At 40.5% G+C, this 21,512-nt stretch overlaps 1 protein-coding gene across 1 annotated transcript in view; it reads left to right on the forward strand.

Moving 5' to 3' along the window:
• Positions 1 to 17,445, forward strand: part of baiap3 (BAI1 associated protein 3) — a 58,774-nt gene extending 41,329 nt beyond the window's left edge. Inside the window, exons 17-34 of the mRNA XM_033643783.2 lie at positions 1,662 to 1,752; positions 2,006 to 2,062; positions 3,321 to 3,418; positions 3,531 to 3,582; positions 3,701 to 3,852; positions 4,005 to 4,128; positions 4,764 to 4,904; positions 5,052 to 5,147; positions 5,417 to 5,632; positions 7,020 to 7,088; positions 7,189 to 7,268; positions 10,041 to 10,149; positions 10,676 to 10,747; positions 13,960 to 14,043; positions 14,346 to 14,466; positions 14,547 to 14,670; positions 14,756 to 14,961; positions 15,152 to 17,445. Of these exons, the coding sequence (XP_033499674.2) occupies positions 1,662 to 1,752; positions 2,006 to 2,062; positions 3,321 to 3,418; positions 3,531 to 3,582; positions 3,701 to 3,852; positions 4,005 to 4,128; positions 4,764 to 4,904; positions 5,052 to 5,147; positions 5,417 to 5,632; positions 7,020 to 7,088; positions 7,189 to 7,268; positions 10,041 to 10,149; positions 10,676 to 10,747; positions 13,960 to 14,043; positions 14,346 to 14,466; positions 14,547 to 14,670; positions 14,756 to 14,961; positions 15,152 to 15,255 (1,996 nt within the window). The 3' untranslated portion in view covers positions 15,256 to 17,445. The remainder of the gene's footprint in view (positions 1 to 1,661; positions 1,753 to 2,005; positions 2,063 to 3,320; positions 3,419 to 3,530; positions 3,583 to 3,700; positions 3,853 to 4,004; positions 4,129 to 4,763; positions 4,905 to 5,051; positions 5,148 to 5,416; positions 5,633 to 7,019; positions 7,089 to 7,188; positions 7,269 to 10,040; positions 10,150 to 10,675; positions 10,748 to 13,959; positions 14,044 to 14,345; positions 14,467 to 14,546; positions 14,671 to 14,755; positions 14,962 to 15,151) is intronic.
• The last annotated feature ends 4,067 nt before the right edge of the window (positions 17,446 to 21,512 follow it).

The raw sequence follows: 21,512 nt of genomic DNA on the forward strand, positions 1-21,512 counted from the left end.
CACACATCTTCAGAACATTCCGACACCAAAATGGCAAATTTCAGACGGACAAATCGGGAGAAAATTTACTTTGTTCAAGACCTGTCTCTGTCTCAACAGCACACTCTTGCGAGATCTGGCAACTGATATCTCCTCTCTGGTGCTGAAATCAGTGCAGTTTCACCAAAGATACTGGATTAAAAAAATATTTTTTCCAGCAGATATCTTAGTTACAACATGATTGAGCTAGCAAAGCAGTTTTGTGTTGCTATGTGTGGTATTTATTCAGTTTTGGGAAATCACGATGTCTAGAAAGCATCAGTGGCTGCAGCTGACAGGGACAGCTAACAGCAGCAGCAAAGCTAACATCAGGACGTCATCTGTTAAAAGCCTCCCGTTGTTGGATACAACATGAAACTACTCCAGTTAGCTCAATAATGTTGTAACTAAGACATCCGCTGTAAAAAAAAATTTTTTTCACGGACCGTTTATTTATTTAGCTTACGGCCAGTAAGGGTACACACATGTTGACAGAAGCGAGGTTGGGGATACTCGTCTTTGATCTGTGCAGTGATACTGTTGGAGGGTGTCATTCATCAGAAAGACAATCGTCCCTACCGGAAAACTGCTCCCAAAAAAGTCTGGTGCTGTTGAGTTTTTCAAACATATTTTTTATCCAGATTGATAAATAGCACTACAGGTAAGAGGAAAACTAGGTTTTGGGGTGAACTGCCCCTTTGAAAATAACTTATTTGAAGCAACATATTGTAGTCAGAAGCAAAAACATACATACCTTACATAACATGTACTATTCCCTATGATATAATGCTCCCAATCCACTGGTAAAATCAATGACCAAACCCTTTCATATACACCGGTCCAAGGGCCATACAGTCATGAGTATCATAGAGGCTTACCCTGTCAAAGCATTAATGTGCTCAGCAAATTAAAGGTGGTATTTCTAGATGTAGATTTTGATATTCTTTGTGGAGCCTTTAGCTTGGGGAAATCACCTAATCATAAGCAGTCATCTTATGGGAAATGTGAATAACCCCAGTGAGTTTCATGGAAATCCAAGCATTAATCTGTAGACAGATTGTCATCAACCAATGTTTTGGCCATCAGGGAATTTTAACCAGAAAGCTTGTGTCCATGGGCACCTGTGCTTAATTTGACGGCAGTCTGCTCAATACTGCTGTTCTGCTCTGAAGAAACCGACTTGGCACTGAGGTATCATCACACAAAGAAAGGATGTTAGATCAGTGAAACACACCAAATTAGGGAAGTCTGTTCCACATGAAGTCCATCCAGTAAAATCAGCTAATTATTAAAGTTCATGTTGCCATGTCGGACTGATTTGGAGAAGACTGTTTCTTAATAGACCAGCTCTGCCCAAGTGATCAACACCTCAAGGAAGATCATCTCTGCACCTCTCAGAAACACACACACACACACAAACACAGAGTGACTCAGCTAACAGTCAAAGTTGCGTCTCTCCTCCCCTGCAGAGACAGCCCCGGATCCTGCATACAATTAGAGCAGAAATAATTTAGTGAGACTGTAGTGTCTGTGCTTCTTTCATGTTTTATATTCTATGAACAATATGATTTGGAACCAGCATATACGTGACCCGAAAGCAGTCTTGTATTGTAATTGGCCTTTTTCTTGTCTGTGAATGTCAGGGGGATTGGCTACATGCAAAACATGCGGGCCTTTAAGACTGTATGTCCTCTTCGAAATGAACTGCATCTGGACATCACTACTGCTGCCAAGGTAACAATGAAATATTTGTTTTACTGTAGGTTCACTTAACGGTGTCCCATCGAGTTTTTAAACTGAGGGGTCGTTGTACTGCAAACAAATGTCTTGATTAGCAGGTCAGTGCATATCTTTATATTCCATGAAAGCGGCACAAAGAAGAGGCATATGCACTAAGAACAGAGCTATCAGAGTGCAGTACCATACTCCCCAGGACACCTTTAATTAACTCATTTATTCTCTTTAATCTGTCTTATTATTTCAACAGAAAGGAACTGCGGAGTGGTATGAGAACTTAATTGCACAATATAAACCAGAGGAAGGGGTAAGTTATTACTTATTGAAGGAATACCTCACCCCTAAAATTACCATTTGTATATTAGTTACTCAAAGGGGGCCGTGTTTAACAACAGAAAAACTATATCAGAACATTCAGGAAGTGACAGGAAGTGGGTGTGTAACAGCAGAACTCCTGGCCAGTGACGGAAGGAGTGGGAGGTTTAATTGAATGCATGAGCAGATTTAAAATTTGCTTGCCTGGTGCACAACTCGTCTATGTGGGAGACTGTTTATGCGGAAGTGTAGTAAGTAGTAAGGTTTTAACAAAACTGCATGTGTTTGGGAAGCACTGAGCATATCCATCCATCCATCCATCCATCCATCCATCCATCCATTTTCATCCGCTTATCCGGGGCCGGGTCGTGAGGGCAGCAGGCCAAGCAAAGCACCCCAGACATCCCTCTGGGACCCCAAGGTGTTCCCAGGCCAGATGAGATACAGTATGTAATCCCTCCAGCATGTTCTGGGTCTGCCCGAACCACCTCAACTGACCCCTTTCGACGCAAAGAAGCAGCAGCTCTACTCCGAGCTCCCTCCAGATGTCTGAGCTCCTCACCCTATCTCTAAGGCTGAGCCCAACCACCCCACAGAGGAAACTCATTTCCACCGCTTGTATCTCATTTCTTCGGTCACTACCTGGAGTTCATGACCATAGGTGAGGGTTGGGACATACGTGGACCAGTAAATTGAAAGCTTTGCTTTCCGGCTCAGCTCCCTCTTCAGAACGATGGACCGGCATAGTGCCCGCATCACTGCAGAAGCCGCACAGACCTGCCGATCCATCTCACGCCCCATTCTACCCTCACTCGTGAACAAGACCCCAAGATACTTGAACTCCCTATGCTTGAGGCAGTAACTCTCCCCCAACCCGAAGAGGGCAATCCACCATTTTCCGACAGTACTGAGCATATGACAGAGGTAAATGAGACTTGTAATATACTGCATGAGCTGTGAGAGAGTTTGTAAACAGATGTTTTGATAGAATTTTGCTGTCGTTATTTGCGGACCCCAATGACTTCAATGCATTCATTTGTTCATTTCTTTATCCACTGTGGAGGAATGCAAGAAACCCAAAGTTTTCTTTATTGATTCGATGTACCATGGGGTGAGTAATTGATATACAAATAATCATTTTGGGGTGGAGTTTTACTGTAATATGGAGCGATTGAAATCATGCATTTTATAATTTTACTTACTGTGGCTTGAGAGTTGATATTTAGGATGTTCATGTATTAACAACATAGACTCTGGAGGAGCAGCTGAAGAAGCTGGTTCAGGTGGTTGATGCTGCGTGTGCAGACGTACAGAGAGCCCAGAACATCTACAACAAACTCTTCTACAGGTAAATATCAACAGAGTTCATCTCAAGAAAAACAATGTAGAAATGTCGAAACATTGATTTGGATTTGTTACTGCTGGACAGAAGCTGTTTCATCCTTTGTTTCTTCTCACAGTGCGGTAAAAGTAGATTTCTTCAGCATATCATACAGACAGTTGGAGAAACAGGTAAGTCGTTGAAAGTGACATGAAAGTCCTTGTAAACAAGTCCTCCAAAGCCTGTCTGAGTCTTGCTGCCAGCTTTGACACAAGCACTTGAACACAAGCACGTTCTTTCATCCCCCAGGTAGCCGATGATGTAAATGTAGCGATGGAGCGGGTTTGTGGGACTCTGGAGCAGGAGAGCTCCAGACTGACTCAGACAATGGGAGAGACCATCTTTGAGCTCTTCATGTCCTTGAAGATCCTCAAAGGCTTTCGGGAGTTTCTTCCTCTCAAGTTGGTTCTCAATTCGACTCTCATGACAATTCAAACAGCAGCGTAAAAGGCTCTGACTCGTGGTTATTTGTTTGAAATGACAGCGAGGAAAGTACAACTTTTTCTTCTGCTTTGAATTTATTAAAAACAGGACTTGTGTTCTTCTCTAACAGGGATGCTAAAATGTTGGCCCTGACGGGCTTTCATAACTGGTTCAAGTCCTCGATTCATAAGTGGCTGCAGATCGTTCATGACAGATCCTGTGACAGAATTCGTAAAGCAGTGGAAACAGACAAGGTGAGAGGCTACTATAATGAAGATGTAAGCAGATACACTCCTCGGATGGTCCCATTGTTGGGATGTTGGGAGGACGTTCCGTGACTTTGGTGTGTTCAAGAGCTTTTAAGTCGTAATGTGAAAACAACATGGACACTCCAAGATGTGCAGCATTTTATCCCTAAGAACGTTTAAACAAAACAAAAAAGTTAGTAGCTTTATATTACAAAATAATTTTGTCCAACACTTGTTGCTGCGTAAGAACATCCCCTAAAACCACTAAAATATTGCTCTAGCTGACTTTTTATCAGGGTTAATGCTTATAAATAACTTCTCTAACTAATCTAAGTCACTTTACGAGGTCAGCAACTAATGGTTACAATCTAATACCATATTATAAATTACATGTGAACAAAAATTGATATGCAATACATGAATTATTAAAAGGTTTCTTACCATTAACATTAACATTTACTTTCGTCCACCATGTTTCTGTGTACAGGACTCTAAAGTGAGCAGGTCATGTACCAAAATTTTTGCCATCTTTCCAAGTTGTTGTTCTGTCTTGAGGCAGTGTTCATATGAATTTTCAGTTTTATTCACCGACTATAAACTATGCATGTTATATTTTGTATTTTAATGTGCTTTGTGAGCAGCTCGAGCCGGTGCAGCAGGTCAAACACAGCTCCTCAGCTGTAGAGGTGACAACATGCTTCAGCCAGGTACGCGAGATCTGGCTCCAGCTGGCCTGGCCAGACTCTGCGGGGGCCTTCATCTTTGTCACTCGTTTGACAGACGTGAGTGCTGCTTCCAGTGTTGCCACACTCATGTACGCGCAACCAGCACATATATAAACAGACTCACTTACTTACACACAAAAGACTTTATTGGTGATGGAGTCAGAATCAAAAAGAAAACTATGACTGGTATTTTACTCTTCACAGAATTTCTGTAGTGAAGCTGTGTGCTACTCAGAGATGATAACACGCAAGATTGAGAGGAACCAGCTGGGCCGAGACCACAAGAGCTTCACAGTGCAGGTAACGCCTGTAGCAAGGCAGAACAGGGGGAGGGCATGCAATGACGTGGGAAGTAAATGTCAGCAAGTGTTCTTCCTGGCAACACAAAGGGCTCAACAGCAGATCAGATAAAAAAAAAAAAAAAAATCGCAGTTGCCTCTTGTCGTCGTGAATCATTTACACTGGCATCCCGTCCCTCCACTTCTCTGTAGCCCTGCTTCTTTTCCTTCTTTGTTTCTCCACCTCCACCCTCTGTTTCTCCTCTTTTGCTCCTCCTCGCTTTCTGCTAGCTCTGCATCGCCCTGAACAACACAGAGCATGTGCGAGTTTTCCTGGGTCACCTGCCTCGTGACCTGGACTGGCAAGGTGTGGAGCGGGCCATGGAGGAGTCCTGTGGGGTGGAGGGGAAGGAGCAGGTTTGCAAGGCTCTCAATGGGCAGCTGTTCAACGTGGACCTGGACCTGCAGAGAGAAGCCAAACGTCTCATCACGCTGCTCACTGACAAGGTGCGGAGCTGAAAGCATGAATACCTGGAAATCAGTATGAGACATGGTGCACATATAGAGCAATTGGTTACTGCAAGTGAAAACTTTAACCCCATTTCCACCAAACACTTTCGGTATGGTACCTTGGAACCAATAGTAACCCTTCAGACATGATACCTAGACCCTAGGTCCATGTAGCGTTTCCACCGCAGAGAGTACCTTTCAATGTTGGCGCAGTTATTGTCACTCACTGCTCCATCCAGCCCTCACTGTATTCCCTCATTACCGGTGACACAGATGCAAGTCTGCACCTCAAAGTTGCACACCAACATTTTCAAAACAAATAGAACAGGCTGCAGTGAGAGTCTCTCTCGATGAGATATTTAAAAATAGCATGTTTGTGCATTTAGCCCTTCTCAGGGAAGAGCACCCGGCCGGAGCCCACAGGATCAGTGCTCCACTATGCTTTTTTTTTTTTTCTCAGAGCAAAGATTAGAATATATGCAGTTCACATAATCTGTCAAAATGATCTTAAACACTTGGAGATCCACTCATTACTAAAAGTTTGTGTCATCCAAGAGAAACAATTAAAAACTGAAGTAATGGTCAAAGTTGTCACATTGAAATTTAAGGTGTGTTGATTGATTCACATCCTCACCTCATGCATTGAGTAACATTACAAGTAAACGTTCCAACTTAAAAGTCGCTGGCAGTCGGCCCAGTGAAAGATATTTTTCTCAGACTACAGCTGTTGTGAAAGGCAGTAAAACATCCTTTATTTTTATAGTTATAGTTTACTAATGTATGTAAGACTTGCCACAGTATGAACAGTGGTGTTCACAGCTCCACCTTTTAGTACCAGATCTGTGTGCTAGGTACCCCAACAGAGGGGGGACCAAAAATGGTAACGGTATGGAACGGTTCCATTGGTACCATCCACAACTTTTCACAGTGGAAACGGAAACAAAACATACTGAACTTAACTGTACCATACTGCTCTGTGGACATAGAGCTTTTGTAACTCCATTTGTGAGGTGAGGTTTGCAAGCAGTGACTTAATGATATATGTTCAAAAATACTGCACATATTGGCAAAAATTCATGTTCATCACTTAACACAGTACTGTTTTGTGTTAGTTTTTCGAGAATTGACTTATTTTTTTTTTTATAAAGTTTGCATCCAATAATAATGGGAGTCAAGCCTCTTCCTATGATCTATTACTACTGTTCAAAGGACATACGATGTGCTTGGGTGTTCTGCATTGAAATCATACGCTGCACAATTTTGTATTATGTAAACCTTTTGCAAAATTGTGTGACTTTCTGTATCTTCATATGCATAATGCACAGAATTGTGTCTATACTGTATGCACCTGCATGCCCATGTATGAGAGAATATTTCTATGCAGATGCTGCCGGAGCTGCGAAGGTACATCCAGCACATCAGCCTCTCTCCAGACTCAATCAACAACGATGATGTAAGACCCAGTAGTGGCTCTCTACAGAATTCATTCCTGTATCAGTGGTGTATGCAGCCCGGGTATATGTAATGTATGTTAATGTGACATTTTTTTCCAGGCTGTGTCTCCTCTTATGAAGTACTTACAAGACACTATGGTCATCCTCACTGAAAACCTTGTGAAGGAGACTCTGACTAGGTAATTACTTTCTCCCTCCCTCTCCTCGCTACAAATATGACTTCATTTATTTTCTGTTTGACAGGGACAATGCAAATTAATTTTAATAACTATTCTGATAATTGTGCCACATTCTGCCTAATTGCTCATCTCCATCTGGCGTGCCTGTGCAGCTGATGATAAAAGGAATCACTGAGTATGTAATTATGAAACACAAACAAGACAGAATTCACCACATAAACTCATAACACATGTAGCACATAATAAAAGAATAGTTAAAGGAGGCACTTGTACAGCAAAGCATTAAAGCCACTACAGCACCTCCCAGTGGTAGTTATTTATTTTTTGACATTAGGCCTGAATCATGATTTGACTAGCCAGCTTGAAATGTGTGTCACTGTAGCACAGGACTCTTGACCAGTCTGTTACCAACTGTTTGCATACGTATAACATTGCATCATCAGCATAGGTGTAATTAATGGTAGGGACAGTGGGGTTGTCTGTATCACTTTCCTGATTGCCTAAACTTGTCCTCACCACTAATTTGACATTAATTGCATATGCATTTGAATTAAATGTGATTTCATATAGCTCTACAAACGCCCTCATATTCCCACTAGATAAGAAATAGTTTTCAGTGAATTGTTCTTGAGGCATGTTTTAGCATTTTCTGACAGGTCATGGAAACTGTAGCTACAGTTATTTTGACCTGTGAAAAGTTTGGACTGCAGTGTAGTGTCTTTCCCCTGATTAGTAGCTCTGTGGTCTTTATGTGTTCTTCCAACTGAAAGCTGAGGGAAGTGGCCAGGAGCTGTACTATATCTACCGATGAATTTACATTTGTTTGGACAATTAGCCATACAAGGGTGAGATTTATGCCTGATCAGATGTGTTGAGCTGGTGGTGTGTCTTCCTCAAGCTCGGCCTGGGATTTTGAGGGTTCTGCGCAGTATCTTAGCTGTTCCTCAGATGTTGTACCTGGAATCTGCTGGAGCCACTCTCCCAGTTTGTGGGTCACAGCCCCCAGTGCTCCGATTACCACTGGCACCACTGTTGCCTTTACTCCCTACATCTTTTCTAGCTCTTCCTTCAGCCCTTGTTTTTTTTTTCGAGCTTCTCATTTTCCTTCTTGCTGATGTTGCTGTCACTTTGGATGGCTACATTTTTCACCGCTGCCTTCTTCTGTTGCTGTAGCAGCTGGTTAGCTCAGTGGTTAAGACTTGACGTACTGACTTTGGCGTAGAAGATCAGGGATTCAATTCCCGGTCAGGGCAAGGCAACACATATCCAGTCTGGATTCTTAGGCAAGGTTCTTAATGCTGCTAGCCTACCTCAGGATGAGTGAATGCAAACACAAGAGTCATACAGGCTCAACCAGGTCAACAAGGTCCGCGTCAGGTTTTAAGGAGCCAGGGCAACCTAATGAGAAATGGGCTACTGGAACAAGACATAGATGGACTAGAGCAGAGAACATATATATATATATATATATATATTTAATTATTTTGGGCCTTTTTTCTTGACTTAATTCTCGAAATCTCAGGGAACAAACATATGTAGAATATGTTTTGAATGTGCAGAGAGTTTTGAACATGAGCAGGAATGTTGCTGAAACACATGAGCTATTTAAGACACAAAGGAGAAGGGAAGACTAAATCAATCCTACACATGTGGTGACTCAGCAAGAATAACATTAAATTAGAAAAATTGAGAATAAATGTTTGAAAGCAATACAGAATGCCTGAGAGCCTCACTGCATGATATTCCATTATATTTGTAGATTTTGAATTTTGACCTGCCACCTGAAAATTATGTTTTCCTTCACACAAACCTTCGCTTTTGGTCATCAGCATACATTTGACTTGTAGACCAGGGTGGAAAACACTGGATTGCTCTCTCTAGGTTGGGAGTGAGTTATAGCTCCGAGCGAAGGGGATCAAGTATCTCAGGGTTAGGTTCACAAATTAGGGTAAAATGAAGTGTGAGATGGACAGGCAGTTTGGTGCTGCATCAGCAGTGATACAGGTCTTGTGCCAGATCGTCAGGGTAAGGAGGAAGCTGAGCTGGAAGGTGAAGCTTTCTAGTTCATCTACGTTCTGACTCTCACCTATGGTCATGAGCTTTGGGTAGTGTGCTCAGATAGGGTGAGGAGTTCAGACATCTGGAGGAAGCTCGGAGTAAAGCCGCTGTTCCTTCGCATCAAAACGGGCCAGTTGGTTCGGGCATCTGATCAGTTTTCCAGGCATGTCCAAGTGGTAGGAGGCCCTGGGTTAGTCCCAAAACAAAATGGAGGGATTATATATCTCATCTGGCCTGGGAAGTCCTTGGGATCCCCCAGGAGGACCTGGAAACAGTTGCTGGGGAGCTGGACGTCTGAAATACTTTGTTCAGTCCGCTGCCCCCATGACCTGGCCCTTGTTAAGCACATGAAATGGATGGATGGATGGACTGGGAAAATGTTGGCACACTTTAAAATTGATAGATATCAATAGAGGTATCCTTACATCAAGTTACATAATCATACAACCTGTTTCCTCTTCTCTAAATAAGATGTAATTTGTTTGATAGTACTAGGTGCAAAGTGTGAGAGCTCAGCAAATAAGATGCTGCGAGTACTGTGTAAGCTTTGTCACAGTAAAAATACCCCTCAGACATGTTTTGCATTACAACCTATCATTATCGAGCTGATCTCTGTGAAAACGTACAGGAGGCTAAGTTAGGGTACAGGGGTGTTATCGGAAGAGCTGGTAAACAAATAAGTGTGGGTGTCTCATTGTGTCTGCTGCCTCGTAGGGTTCTCCAAAGCATGTGGGAGCTGCTCCTGCGGATGATCCTGGACGCTGTCGCAGAAAACAGAGGTGTTCAGGTGGAGTTCTACAACCGCTTCCAGTACACAGTGGAGGTCAGTGATTGCATTTTATCTCACAATTCTTTTTTTATGGGTATTTCCAGCCTGGCATAGTTTGACTAAGAGGAGAATTCTGCTTAAAAAGATGTGTCAACTTTGTACAGATAATCATGACTACTGTTACCATCATCCTTTAATTAGCTCTCTGTGCTTGCTGTCGTGCAGTCATCAGCATACATTAGATATTTATGAAGTCGCAAGGTAGTAGTTCAGTGCCAAAGTGAGTTCCCTTATGAATGACAATTTGGGAGCTATTGTATATTCTGATGCCAAATTAACCAGCTGGCATTGGACGTGACAGATTTGCATGAAAAGTCATGGCGTGCTACTCATGAGGGCTGAGTTTGGAGTTTGGCAGACAGATATCGTGTTTGTCTGCCAGAGGTTTCATGCTGTTTGTGTGAACAACATGTCTTTCTACTGTGATTAGACTTCCATTTATTAAACTTAGAGGGATAACTCTGATGAATCCCAGCTCGCAAGTTCTAAATATATATATTTGTTTACTTGAATGCTTTAGACCCTGTTGCAGTTCCTGCATGCCAAGGGAGAGGGTCTTTCCCTGGAAGACATGAAGAGTGGAGACTATAAGGTAAGCTGTTTGCTTGCTTAAGGTGTTATTTGTCTTTGTCTATGACTTCTCTGACTTAATATTGAACGATTGCCATAGACCCAAAGTCCTATTTAGCACGAAAAATGCTGCCATTAACACAATTGACAATACCATTCCTAGCTGTATAACATAATAATAAAAAAGCCTCCGTGACGTCACCCACTGGCTCATGGTCTCCCATTTAAAGCCTCAAGCTTGGCATTTTGGCTGTCACTATTTTGGATTTTTGGAGCCGGAAGTGACCGTGTTTAGACAAGAGGATGAAGATAACCCTAATGCTAGCTGCTAACTTGGTTAGCACAGTGCATTTACGGCTATATGGTCAGTTATGTTAATGGTAATGCTAATTTTTGTTCATGAAAAACAGGCTTAATCCAATAAAACAAAATGTATTTACCAGAAAAACTGAATATCCAACTTCTTTGGGTCTTTAAGTAGAAACAAGCACTGAACAAGACTTTTTAGACGACCAAAACTATTAACTTTCATGAACTGAAAACATACTAAAATAGTAATAGCTATGACAACACCTATGCTCTGTGAATCAGGGCTTACACCATGGTTACGTTACCTAAACCAACATTGTCACCTTGTTAACACAAAGAAAACAAGTAACAGCGACCAAACCCATTTTTTGTACCACGCTGTAAACGTGTATTTCTGCTGTAAAGCTGGTTATTTTAATATGGGTGTTTACAGGGATTGACTTGCTTTTGGAGCCAGCCTCAAGTGGCCGTTCTAGGAACTGCAGTTTTTTGACCATGTTGGCCTTATTTTTCAGCCCTGGAGGTTGCCGCTTGTTTCTGACCCTTCCACAGTAACTTGTGAAAATTTCCTAAATTTCTTTGTCAACAAGATAGTTGTTATTGGAAGGCAAATCTCACCGTTATCTCTGCTACCTCTTGATCATCCTATAGCCCTGTCTCTTTTTAGTCAGTTAAAAACCTGTGTCTCTTTCCTCTGTGCGGAAAGTAATTTGTCATCTGAAGCCTACAGCCTGCCCTTTTGACCACATCTCTTCACTCCTACTAAAAGATTGATATTGTGGGTCCCAGTATCCTTTCTATTTTGAGTTGTTATCTTTCCTCAGGTTGTTTTTCTTGTGTGTTAAACACGCACTGGTTTAAACCCTCCCTAAATTAACAACTGTGACCGTAATGATTTTCTCTAAATTCCAAGCTTCAATTTTGATCCAAAATACAGGGCATTGAAAAAGTTACTCTGCCAGAGAGAGGTGGTAATATTGAAGAAATGCTTAGCAGAAGAGAAGTATACTGGATATTTAATCAGCAAACTATATCTCCCAAACGATTAAATGATGAGATACCATGACATGTCATGCTATAATGGATTTGGGGCTCTTAAAAGACCAATTTATAATGCACGGCGTAAGAGTATTGAACATTTTGAATGATTTATGAGAGCGGCAAGGCCGATGTGTTCATTCATAAGATCAACATTTTGTGTAAATAATCTTGTAAATGTTTATTGTGTAAGGAGAATTAGATGTCTAGGTTTTTCCTATGTTCTTCTTGTCCCTTGTTTCCTTTGTTGGGTATGTGACATATGGTGCACAGGCTGTTGTCAATTACTGAGAAACATGGCTGATTAATTCCCCCACACCTGTGCACACCTGCGAAATGGGTGGAACAGTCTCTATTTAAGCTCAGTAATGTAATGTAGGTAATGGTGTTGAACACTCTTGATGAAGGTCCAGGAGGACCAAAATGGAGAAGCTGAGCAAAGAGCAGTGTGCAGGATTTTCTGTTCAAAGATCCAAAATGCAGGAAACAGATATTTACCAGCAACTCCATCTCTTTTAAACAAGAATTTGCTATTCAGAGCCTTTTGATCTGGTTTTAGGGAGCAACATAGCACTGAAACAGCTCTTTTAGGAGTTCACAATCATTTGCTAGTAGTAGCAGACAAGGGGACTATTCTATTTGAATACTTTAAATCATAGTGCGGCATTTAAAACAGTCTATCATGAATTGCTTATTGCCAGACTACAGCCCTGAAATGGTTTAAGTCACATCTGGATAACAAAAGTCTCTGTGTTTGTGTGGGGAATGCTTCTTCCTCCTCTGCCCCTTCTTACCTGCGGAGTCCCTCAGGGCTCTGATCTTGTGCCTCTTTTCTTCTCTCTCTATATGCTCTCACTTGGTTCCCTTATTAGGAAGCACAGCATCTCCTTCCTTTGTGTTGTGGACAATATCCAGCTATTCTTCCAGCTAAATAGCCACAACCCTTGGCCATGCATTGCAGCCTCTATTTGACTGTCTGTAGGACATTACAGACTGGATGCCTCACAACATCTTGATACTAAGCAGACTAAAAATTGAGGTGGTTCTCTTTGGCCCCCCTAATCCACCAGCTTTCTGTGTGAAAGTCTCTGCTCACTGTCATCCTTTGTGAAACCAAAACCTTGGGACAATTTTTGACTCTGAAAATCAGATCAATTCTGTGGTGAGAGGCAGCATTTTCCAACTGTGAGCCTTAGCGAAGTAAAACTCTTTTTGTCACTTCAACATTGTGAAAAATAATCCATGCTTTTATTACTGCTCGCCTTGACTGTTTTAACTACTAGTACGTGGGAGTCAGTCAGTCCTCTCTTTCACATCTGCAGTTTGTGCAGAACAGTGAGGCAACTTTCTTAACTGGTTCCCGTATACATGAGCATGTTTCATCCATACTCCTTGTCAGTTTTAAAATTCAAGACTTTACTAGTTGTCTAATTAGCACTTAATGAATGAGCTCTCTTTTACCTGTCTGACCTAACCCCACCTAGGTCACTCAGGTGTTCTAACCTGTCATTTTTGGTCTTCCCTTGGGCTCGGCAGAAGCTTGGGGGTAATCTTTTTAGTCACAGGCCACAGTCTGGAAACAAACTGCTCCACCACATCAGATCTGCCCGTTCTACTGAGTCATTCAAAGCAAAGCTCAAGGCCCACCTATTTTCTTTGGCTTCTGAATGTACTAATAATTGGTCTTTTGTTAGTTTTTGCATTACTCATCGCTTTTATCTTGGTCTCTGCCTGGGTATAAGCATTATTTTGTTGTCTGCTCTGTTGACCTGTTTTTATTCTCTCTAATTTTGCACAGCACTTTGGTCAACTTGCGTTGTGTTAAATGCAAATATATAGAAATATATTTGACCTGACTTGACTCCCTTTCTGACGGTGCTGCTTTAGGTCCTGGATGAGGAGCTGAGGCTGAATAAATGTTCCTCCTTTGAGCTGATTGAACAGTACTATCTGGAGAAGATTTCCCACCAGGTGTGTTTCAACTTACCAGGCTAACACTTTCATTTTAGCCCTAAGGTGCACAGAGACGTATTGATTGGACACAACACACAACACTCTGTCTTGTGTTGTTTTTCCTCTGATTGAAAATCTCCTGGACTGTTGGAAAAACAAGATGCTGTCAGACAACGCAGCACTTAGACTGAAACATGCTTTGAATAATTCCTTCAACTTATTTCTGCTTTTGAAACTGAAAATGTGTTGTGCTTTTACATGTTATTATAGCATGTTTTCAGTGGTATGCTGATTATTATAATCTGTCTGTAATGTTTCAGAAAACACTCAAACACACCCGTTATGGTCGGATCAGTGTAAAGTGCTACTATGACGCTCCGGAGCAGAGACTGACGGTGGAGATTCTGCACGCTGCAGATATCCTGGCGCTGGATGCTAATGGTAAAAGGGTCAAAATATAATATAGCACATGTCGCTATTTTAAAGTTGAGTTTTCACTAATTTTTTCTGGACGTCTGCAGGTCTGAGTGACCCATTTGTCATAGTGGAAATCTGTCCTCACCACCTCTTCCCTATGGCCAAGAGTCAACGCACACAAGTGAAACTGAAGACCCTGCACCCAGTTTTCGATGAGCTCTTTTACTTGTGAGTACTGTTTTCCTCTCTCCCTCCTTCTATTTGTGCATACCCTGATTACAGCCTGATTTGTTTTGCATCTTGTGTCTTCCAGCCACGTCAGTCCGGAACAGTACAGACACAGGTTTGCCTGTTTGACCTTCACTGTGATGGACTATGACTGGCTTTCCACCAACGACTTTGCCGGTGAAGCCGTGGCTCCTCTCAGCGACTTCTGCTGGCCGGGGAGACCGAACGCCTCAGCTGCCGGCAAAAGCGTCCAGCCTGTCATTCTCCACCTGTCTCGCAGTAAACCCAGTGGTACATATAGCCCCAGGCTGTATCAAGCTCTTTGTTTTACACAAACATAATATTGGCTCCTTGGGAGACCAGAGGGGTGGAGGTCTGGGTTTCCAATTACTTCTCCAATACAACATGAAAAGCCATTCAATCTGGAGATATTTGTGTCAGGTGTCGGATCTGCTCTCATCTGTTTGCTCTCCCCCTCCAGAAAAGCCAATCATGAGGATGCTGGACGCTCGCATCGGAGACAGGGAGGCTCAGGAGTTTGTCCGCAGGCTGAAGGAGATTGAGAAGTCAATGGAGGAGGAGTAAAAGCTGTCAGCGCTGCCTGTGTTGGTGTTTTCTGACCACGTCTTGCGACATGTGCTTTTGTACCGGTACGATGTTTACAATATTTGAATTTTTATTTCCAATGTTATTGTTTGTTCAGTAATTATACCAAAATGAAAAGACAAAAAAAGAAAGTAGTGAAGCATATCACTGTTTTCTAACTGGGAGATGAACATCCTGTCACTGTGCAACCTTATGCTGTCTCACTTAAACTATATTTTAGAATTGAATGGATAGTTAATCCTAAATGTTACTAGTCTATATTTTTTGTAATTAGGTAATTGTTATATTTGTTGTATGATCTTTGATATGATAGATTCAGAATTATTTTGTGGAAGTAGCTTATGTATCCAATAGTGTTCAGTCAAAGTCTAAATCTATACCTCACATTAGTTGCAGGGGAGTTTAACAGGTATTGAGACTTTTCACACTGTCTGTGGATATTGTGGAGATAAACTGCATGAAAGCCTATTTAGGATGTGAAAGCTTGAACCCACACTGATTTTCCTGATTACACAGTGGGGTACTAACAAACAGGTATGAATAAAAATACCTGTCATGAAGGAAATCATGAAGACACACATAGCTTTGGGGTATTGCCCTTTCTGAGACTGGGTGTTTTAAGGTCAGTCCAACAGCTCAGCAGCAGGGAGGCCTAACACTCCCCTGAGGCACACGCTACAGTTCGGGTTCATTCGACTTTTCAGATTGCTCTTCGCAACGCTCATGATGGGTCATTGAAGAGGCCAAAAATCTTGTAGAGGGAGGACAAATTCGTTTTATTCACTTCCTTCCTGTAGTCTGATGTCAGTGAGCTGACGTTTTGCCGGGAACAGCACACTGATTTAAAGTTGTACAAAGTCAGCACATTGACAGAAACAAATTAATCTCTCACATGTTGAAGAGGAAAATGTGTTGAACAATGAACAGGTTCATTTAGAGAACTGATATCCCAATGAGGAAATGACTGATCTTTGTACTGCTTCAATCTGTGTTGTCAATTTAACAGTTAATGAGCTACCAATCCGTATGTTAGCAACTGAAACTCAATCATACAGCACTGAGGAGCCTCCATGTAATAATAAGCATGTTTGGGTGTCATCATGAAACCACCAATACTTTTCTGATGTCTGATTCATAAATAGGAAGCTACTGCCAGCTGCCACGTAACTTAGCTTAGCACAAAAACTGGAAACAGGAGAAACAGCTAGCCTGTACAGTGGTCACAAAATGTGCCTACTAGCACCTGTAATGTTCATTAATTAACATTGTTTTTATAATAAGAACTGATGTGTTTCCGTTAACTTAAAATGAGCTGTTTATATCTACATATTGAGCGGGTCCTCTTCCACGGAGTCCACCATGTTGTTTCTACAGCGGCCCAGAATGGACAAACCACACACTGGCTCTAGATAGGGCCATTTGCATTTTTAAATCTGCCACCATATTCTCCTACACACTTGGCACACAGGAAAGGTTTCTGAGGCGCTAGATGCCACTAAATTCTATACACTGGACCTTTAAAGTTTATGTTATTGGAATTAAAAATTCAAATAAATAAAAGAACATTTTATTTTTTTATTCATTTATGGAGTTCAAGTTGTTGAAAAATTCATGACATATGAATCTCTTTTGCACCTCCTCTTCAGGGAGAAAAAAATATATTCAGAACAATTCATACTTTTATGGTTATGGGAATACACCAGGACACCCTGATGCCTGATAATTGAAATGGCGAAGAAGAAAAAAAACACCCTAACGTCCCTACAGATAACGCAGTGTGTGGCACAGTGCGTGGCCAGATGGTAGCTAATTGCAGCTAATGAGCTTGTATAATGTTCAGAAAGTTCTGGAAACAGCCATTAAACATGGCAAGCCTTTTGTTATCCTAACTTTAAATCGATACAGGCTCATCACAGGCCTTATGCAAGGACCAGAAATTGAGTTTGAGTCTCAGTGAGGTGCTCAATCTCTTGTGGTAAAAAGAAAGGAAAAGCATAATGAACCTGTTCTGTGGAATAATTATACCTGAGGGGTAAGAACAGAGCTCACTGCCTGCAGCAGCTCTCAGTGGTCTGACAGGCATAATTCAACACCAGGTCTCTCCAATCCTCCAGAGGTATGTGTCTGTGACTGAAAAGTTGGGATCTTAATAGTTTTGCAAAAAAAAAAAAAAATTATATATATATATATATATATATATATATATATATATATATATATATATATATATATATATATATATATAATATGGATCAGACTACAACCTGGGATCCAACTCTCATGTTATGGAAAATATGAAATTGATATGCAATTGAAACATCACAAAACAGCTCAAAAAAGCACAGATTCTGAAATCAGCTTAATAAGGGAGTAGCCTAGATTTCACTGTAGTAGCTGTGACCTAGCAAGCTTATATTACCGTAGCAAGTCTAAAGGCCCAGTTTCCTGGACAAGAATTAATGTTAATTAAATTTTGTTTTCATTTTTTAAATCCAGAATAGTTAGTCATGTCTTAAAAATTGGCTTTTTTAACTTCTTTAATACAAATGCTGCATTCCAGTTGCACCAGAGGCCCCAGGATACAATATTATCACGACACTTAAGTCATGATACATTGTGATTTTAAACACGTTGCAATATGCTGAGTATTGTGGTAAGATATATTGTGATATATTGCAATTAATTACCTTTTGTGAATGGCAAATTATGTCCCCAAAGAAAAACTTTGTCAATATAAACAGTTTTATTGAATAAGATAAAGTAGTTAGTCTGCTCATGGCACTGACTATGTCATTCTACCAGGCTACCCAAAGTTTAATTTGTATTTGTAATATTATTAATTTATATAATAAAATAATCAATACTTGGTATATTGTATTATGTAACAATACATTATTGCCATACAAAAATATCACGATACTGTGTTGTATCTATTCCGGTTAAAACTGGAGGTTGAATTTTCCAGTTAAAACATCCAACTTTGGATCTTGAAGTATTCAGGTGCACAATGCCAAACTCATGGTTCTTTGGTAAGTGTACACACAGCTGAACTCTCAGCAGTGTTGTGCAGTGCTTTTCCTTATGGTTTAACATTTTTGGTGTTATTTTTGAAGTTTTCTCAAATAACTATTTTATTTTATTTATTTACTTTATTTAACCTTTATTTTACCAGGCAGATTTGCTTGAGATCAAATGATCTCTTTTACGAGCAAGGCCTGGCCAAAATGGCAGCATTAAAGTACAAAACATAAAAAGACACGCATAAAGAAGAAAGCACAGACATGACTATTATGACTATAACTATTGTGCAGAGAAAACAACTTTCAGAGACTGTTTACCATAACCAGCCAGACCTAATAACATTGGCAATGTAATTTTACATCAATTTATGCAGAACAGGTTTCTCTATATGGTAGTTTGTATTACTGTAATTAAATTCAGGCAAATATAATTAACATAGCCTTTGATGGTTCACCATTTTCATTGTGCACTTCAATGGGTGCTGCCATGGTGTCATTTCAGATAAATACTTCGTCATAGATCAGGGTAGATGGATTTGCCCTAAGTTTATAAGAAGGACTTTGAGTGGCATTTCATTGTACTTCCTCCAGTAAGGGGGTCAGAGATTTTTGAGTTCCCACTTGGCTTGAACACAGCAAAAGTCTGACAAGACTGACAAGCTTAATTTTAGTCAGCTGTGTTAGACCTTTAATGAGAGTGCACCCTGCTCTCACTAATGAGGTTAATATCAATCATCATGTCATAAAAATGTACTTTTGAGTCCAAATTTTTCATGTGTCTCCACTACCTGACAATTATTCTGACCTTACAGAGCAGAGTTTTAATTTAAGACCCTTTAGTCCTGGAGGAACTTTAATCTTCCTTCAGGAAGTAAGTCCAGTTAATACAGGACTGAGTTAAATATAGGACTGCATTGAGTTCATCTGTAGTGTATTTAGGATATTAAATAGGGTTAAATCCTGTCCAGTAAACTGGCCCTTACTGTCACTAATGTAGCTTGAAGTTTACAACTGGTAAATGTATAACAGGATGAAACACTTCTAGGAATTTGGAAAGGTGCAAGCTAGGTACACTCCTCTACTCTACTCAAAAACACCCAACAACGAAAAAAGAAAACAAAATAGGAATCACGATGTTGACTTTGCATGTTAAAAATAATCAGTAGTAAATAGAAATCAGGCCTTTGGGAGTTGTTAATGAATGTTGCCAATTGAAATGTGGCACTTTTATTGTACCTTAATGACAAGACAGCAGGATCACAAAATAGTAAGACATGTGGTGAAGAAACACTGAAAAACACTGTAGCAAGTACCGAGAACTTAGCACCAAACTCTTCACACCGACAGCATTTTGTTAGTGATGTAACTTAACAGTAGCTGCTTGTGTAGTGCTTTGTCGTTACTCTGTGGAGTCGTGAGGATGAAGCACGCAAAAACCATATCTATGCCTGGAGAGTGTGCTGCATTACAGGGACCGTTCAGGTGATCAAGAAGCCTGCCTTACTTAAACGAGAGCGAGGAATCCTTTCTGTCCATCTGAGCTGCACGTACCTTCATGTTTTAGTTTTGTTTTAAAGATATTACAGACAGTTTGTGTAAGCAGTTGTTAAACAAGTAAACTCTTTCATTGTTAGTATACTATTACCTCCTGCCATAAAACAACCCCATAGGTCATTTGTACAAGCAGATTATGACCCATGTTTATGTTTACAGTCAGGAGATGACCTCCAGTGGCCGTAGTAATTACGGGTGCATTCCGAATCGCATACTTTTTCTTTTTACTTTTAGTATGTACTGCAGCTGTCCTTAAAAAGTACGTACTGTTTTATGCAGTATGCACACAATCAGGACATACTGCTTCCTCATAACATTACGCCCCGAACTTTGACCCTCGTACTCATATAACCGTTACCATGGAAATGCAACAAAATGTGTTCAAGAGCTTGCCAGAGATGAAGGTCAACCTGGACAACTCTGTTGTTATTTTACAATAAGTAATCACTGCATACATTGTAGATTCTAACATATTATATTCATTTAGAAATATTTTTCTAGCAGGAGGACGGGGTGGGTGGATGGGTCAAACAAGCATAGGACTTTGACATAGGAAACCGCTGTTTGTGTCCCATATGAAATCATAAGTCAACAATGAGTTATGGCAAGTCAAATTTTGAGTTATTTCACATACTTAACAGCTGTACTTAATTTAACCCAAACCATGAAATTTTATTTCTGTGTTTATCTCCTGTCACATAGGGTCGCTAATTCAGAAAACGCTTCTGTGGGTCGTATAAGAGGGTAGGAACAAATGACCTATGTGGTCCTTTGGGTTGGAGGAGTTTCTGCTTAATTTGTTAACAACATTCTGTAGGTCACCCTAAATCAGTGATACTCAACTTACAGCCCCCTGGCACTATAGGGTGCCAGTTGGCCCGCATAACGTTTTCTAATTCAAACTGAAAATACATGAATTCACACTCATATTTTTTTTGTACTTTGAATGTAAAAAAATGGCCAGAATGCATTAAACAACATCAAAATAGAGCTTGGTTATCCCAAAGAAGTGCCACGGAAGGGTCCCACAGACCCCCTGCATACACCTGAGGACAGCAAACATCAAAAGTTTGAAAACAGGCAACTTATTTATTGCTTATTATATAACTTATTTATTTAAAGCAAGTTGAGTATCCTTTCCTTAACAAAAACAGAAGGACTTCACTGTCATATATCAAAAGTTAATGACTCAGTTAACCTCACTTTGGGTCTGAATAACCATTATATAGTCAACTAAAGCTGATATTATACAATAAAAAGGATTCAAGGGTCCCAATAAAACTTTAAGAGGTAATTTACCTCTTTCTAACAGTGTTAGAAATTCAGTGGAATTTAACAGGGACAGTTTACAATTGATTGATTTTTTCCAAATTCTTTGTGAGCGAAGTCTTTTTCTACTCAATACAATGATCTATGTTCAGTCACAGTATTGTAGACGTCCCTATGTTGCCCTTAGAAAGGCCATCTGGTCAGTATTTGTTGAGTAAACTGATTTATTCTGGTGATTTTCAAATTAAAAAGTATTACAGTCTTAAAATGTTCAGTGAAGTCACTTGTATTATCATCGTATTTGTGTCCTACAAAGTGCATTTCATAAAAGACTCTAGTTTTGCTGGCCATAATTAAAAAAAAAGCAAAGGATATCAGACTGTGAATTAAAAG

The sequence above is a fragment of the Epinephelus lanceolatus genome, chromosome 18 (genome assembly GCF_041903045.1).
Source record: "Epinephelus lanceolatus isolate andai-2023 chromosome 18, ASM4190304v1, whole genome shotgun sequence".
Taxonomy (NCBI): Eukaryota; Metazoa; Chordata; class Actinopteri; order Perciformes; family Serranidae; genus Epinephelus; species Epinephelus lanceolatus.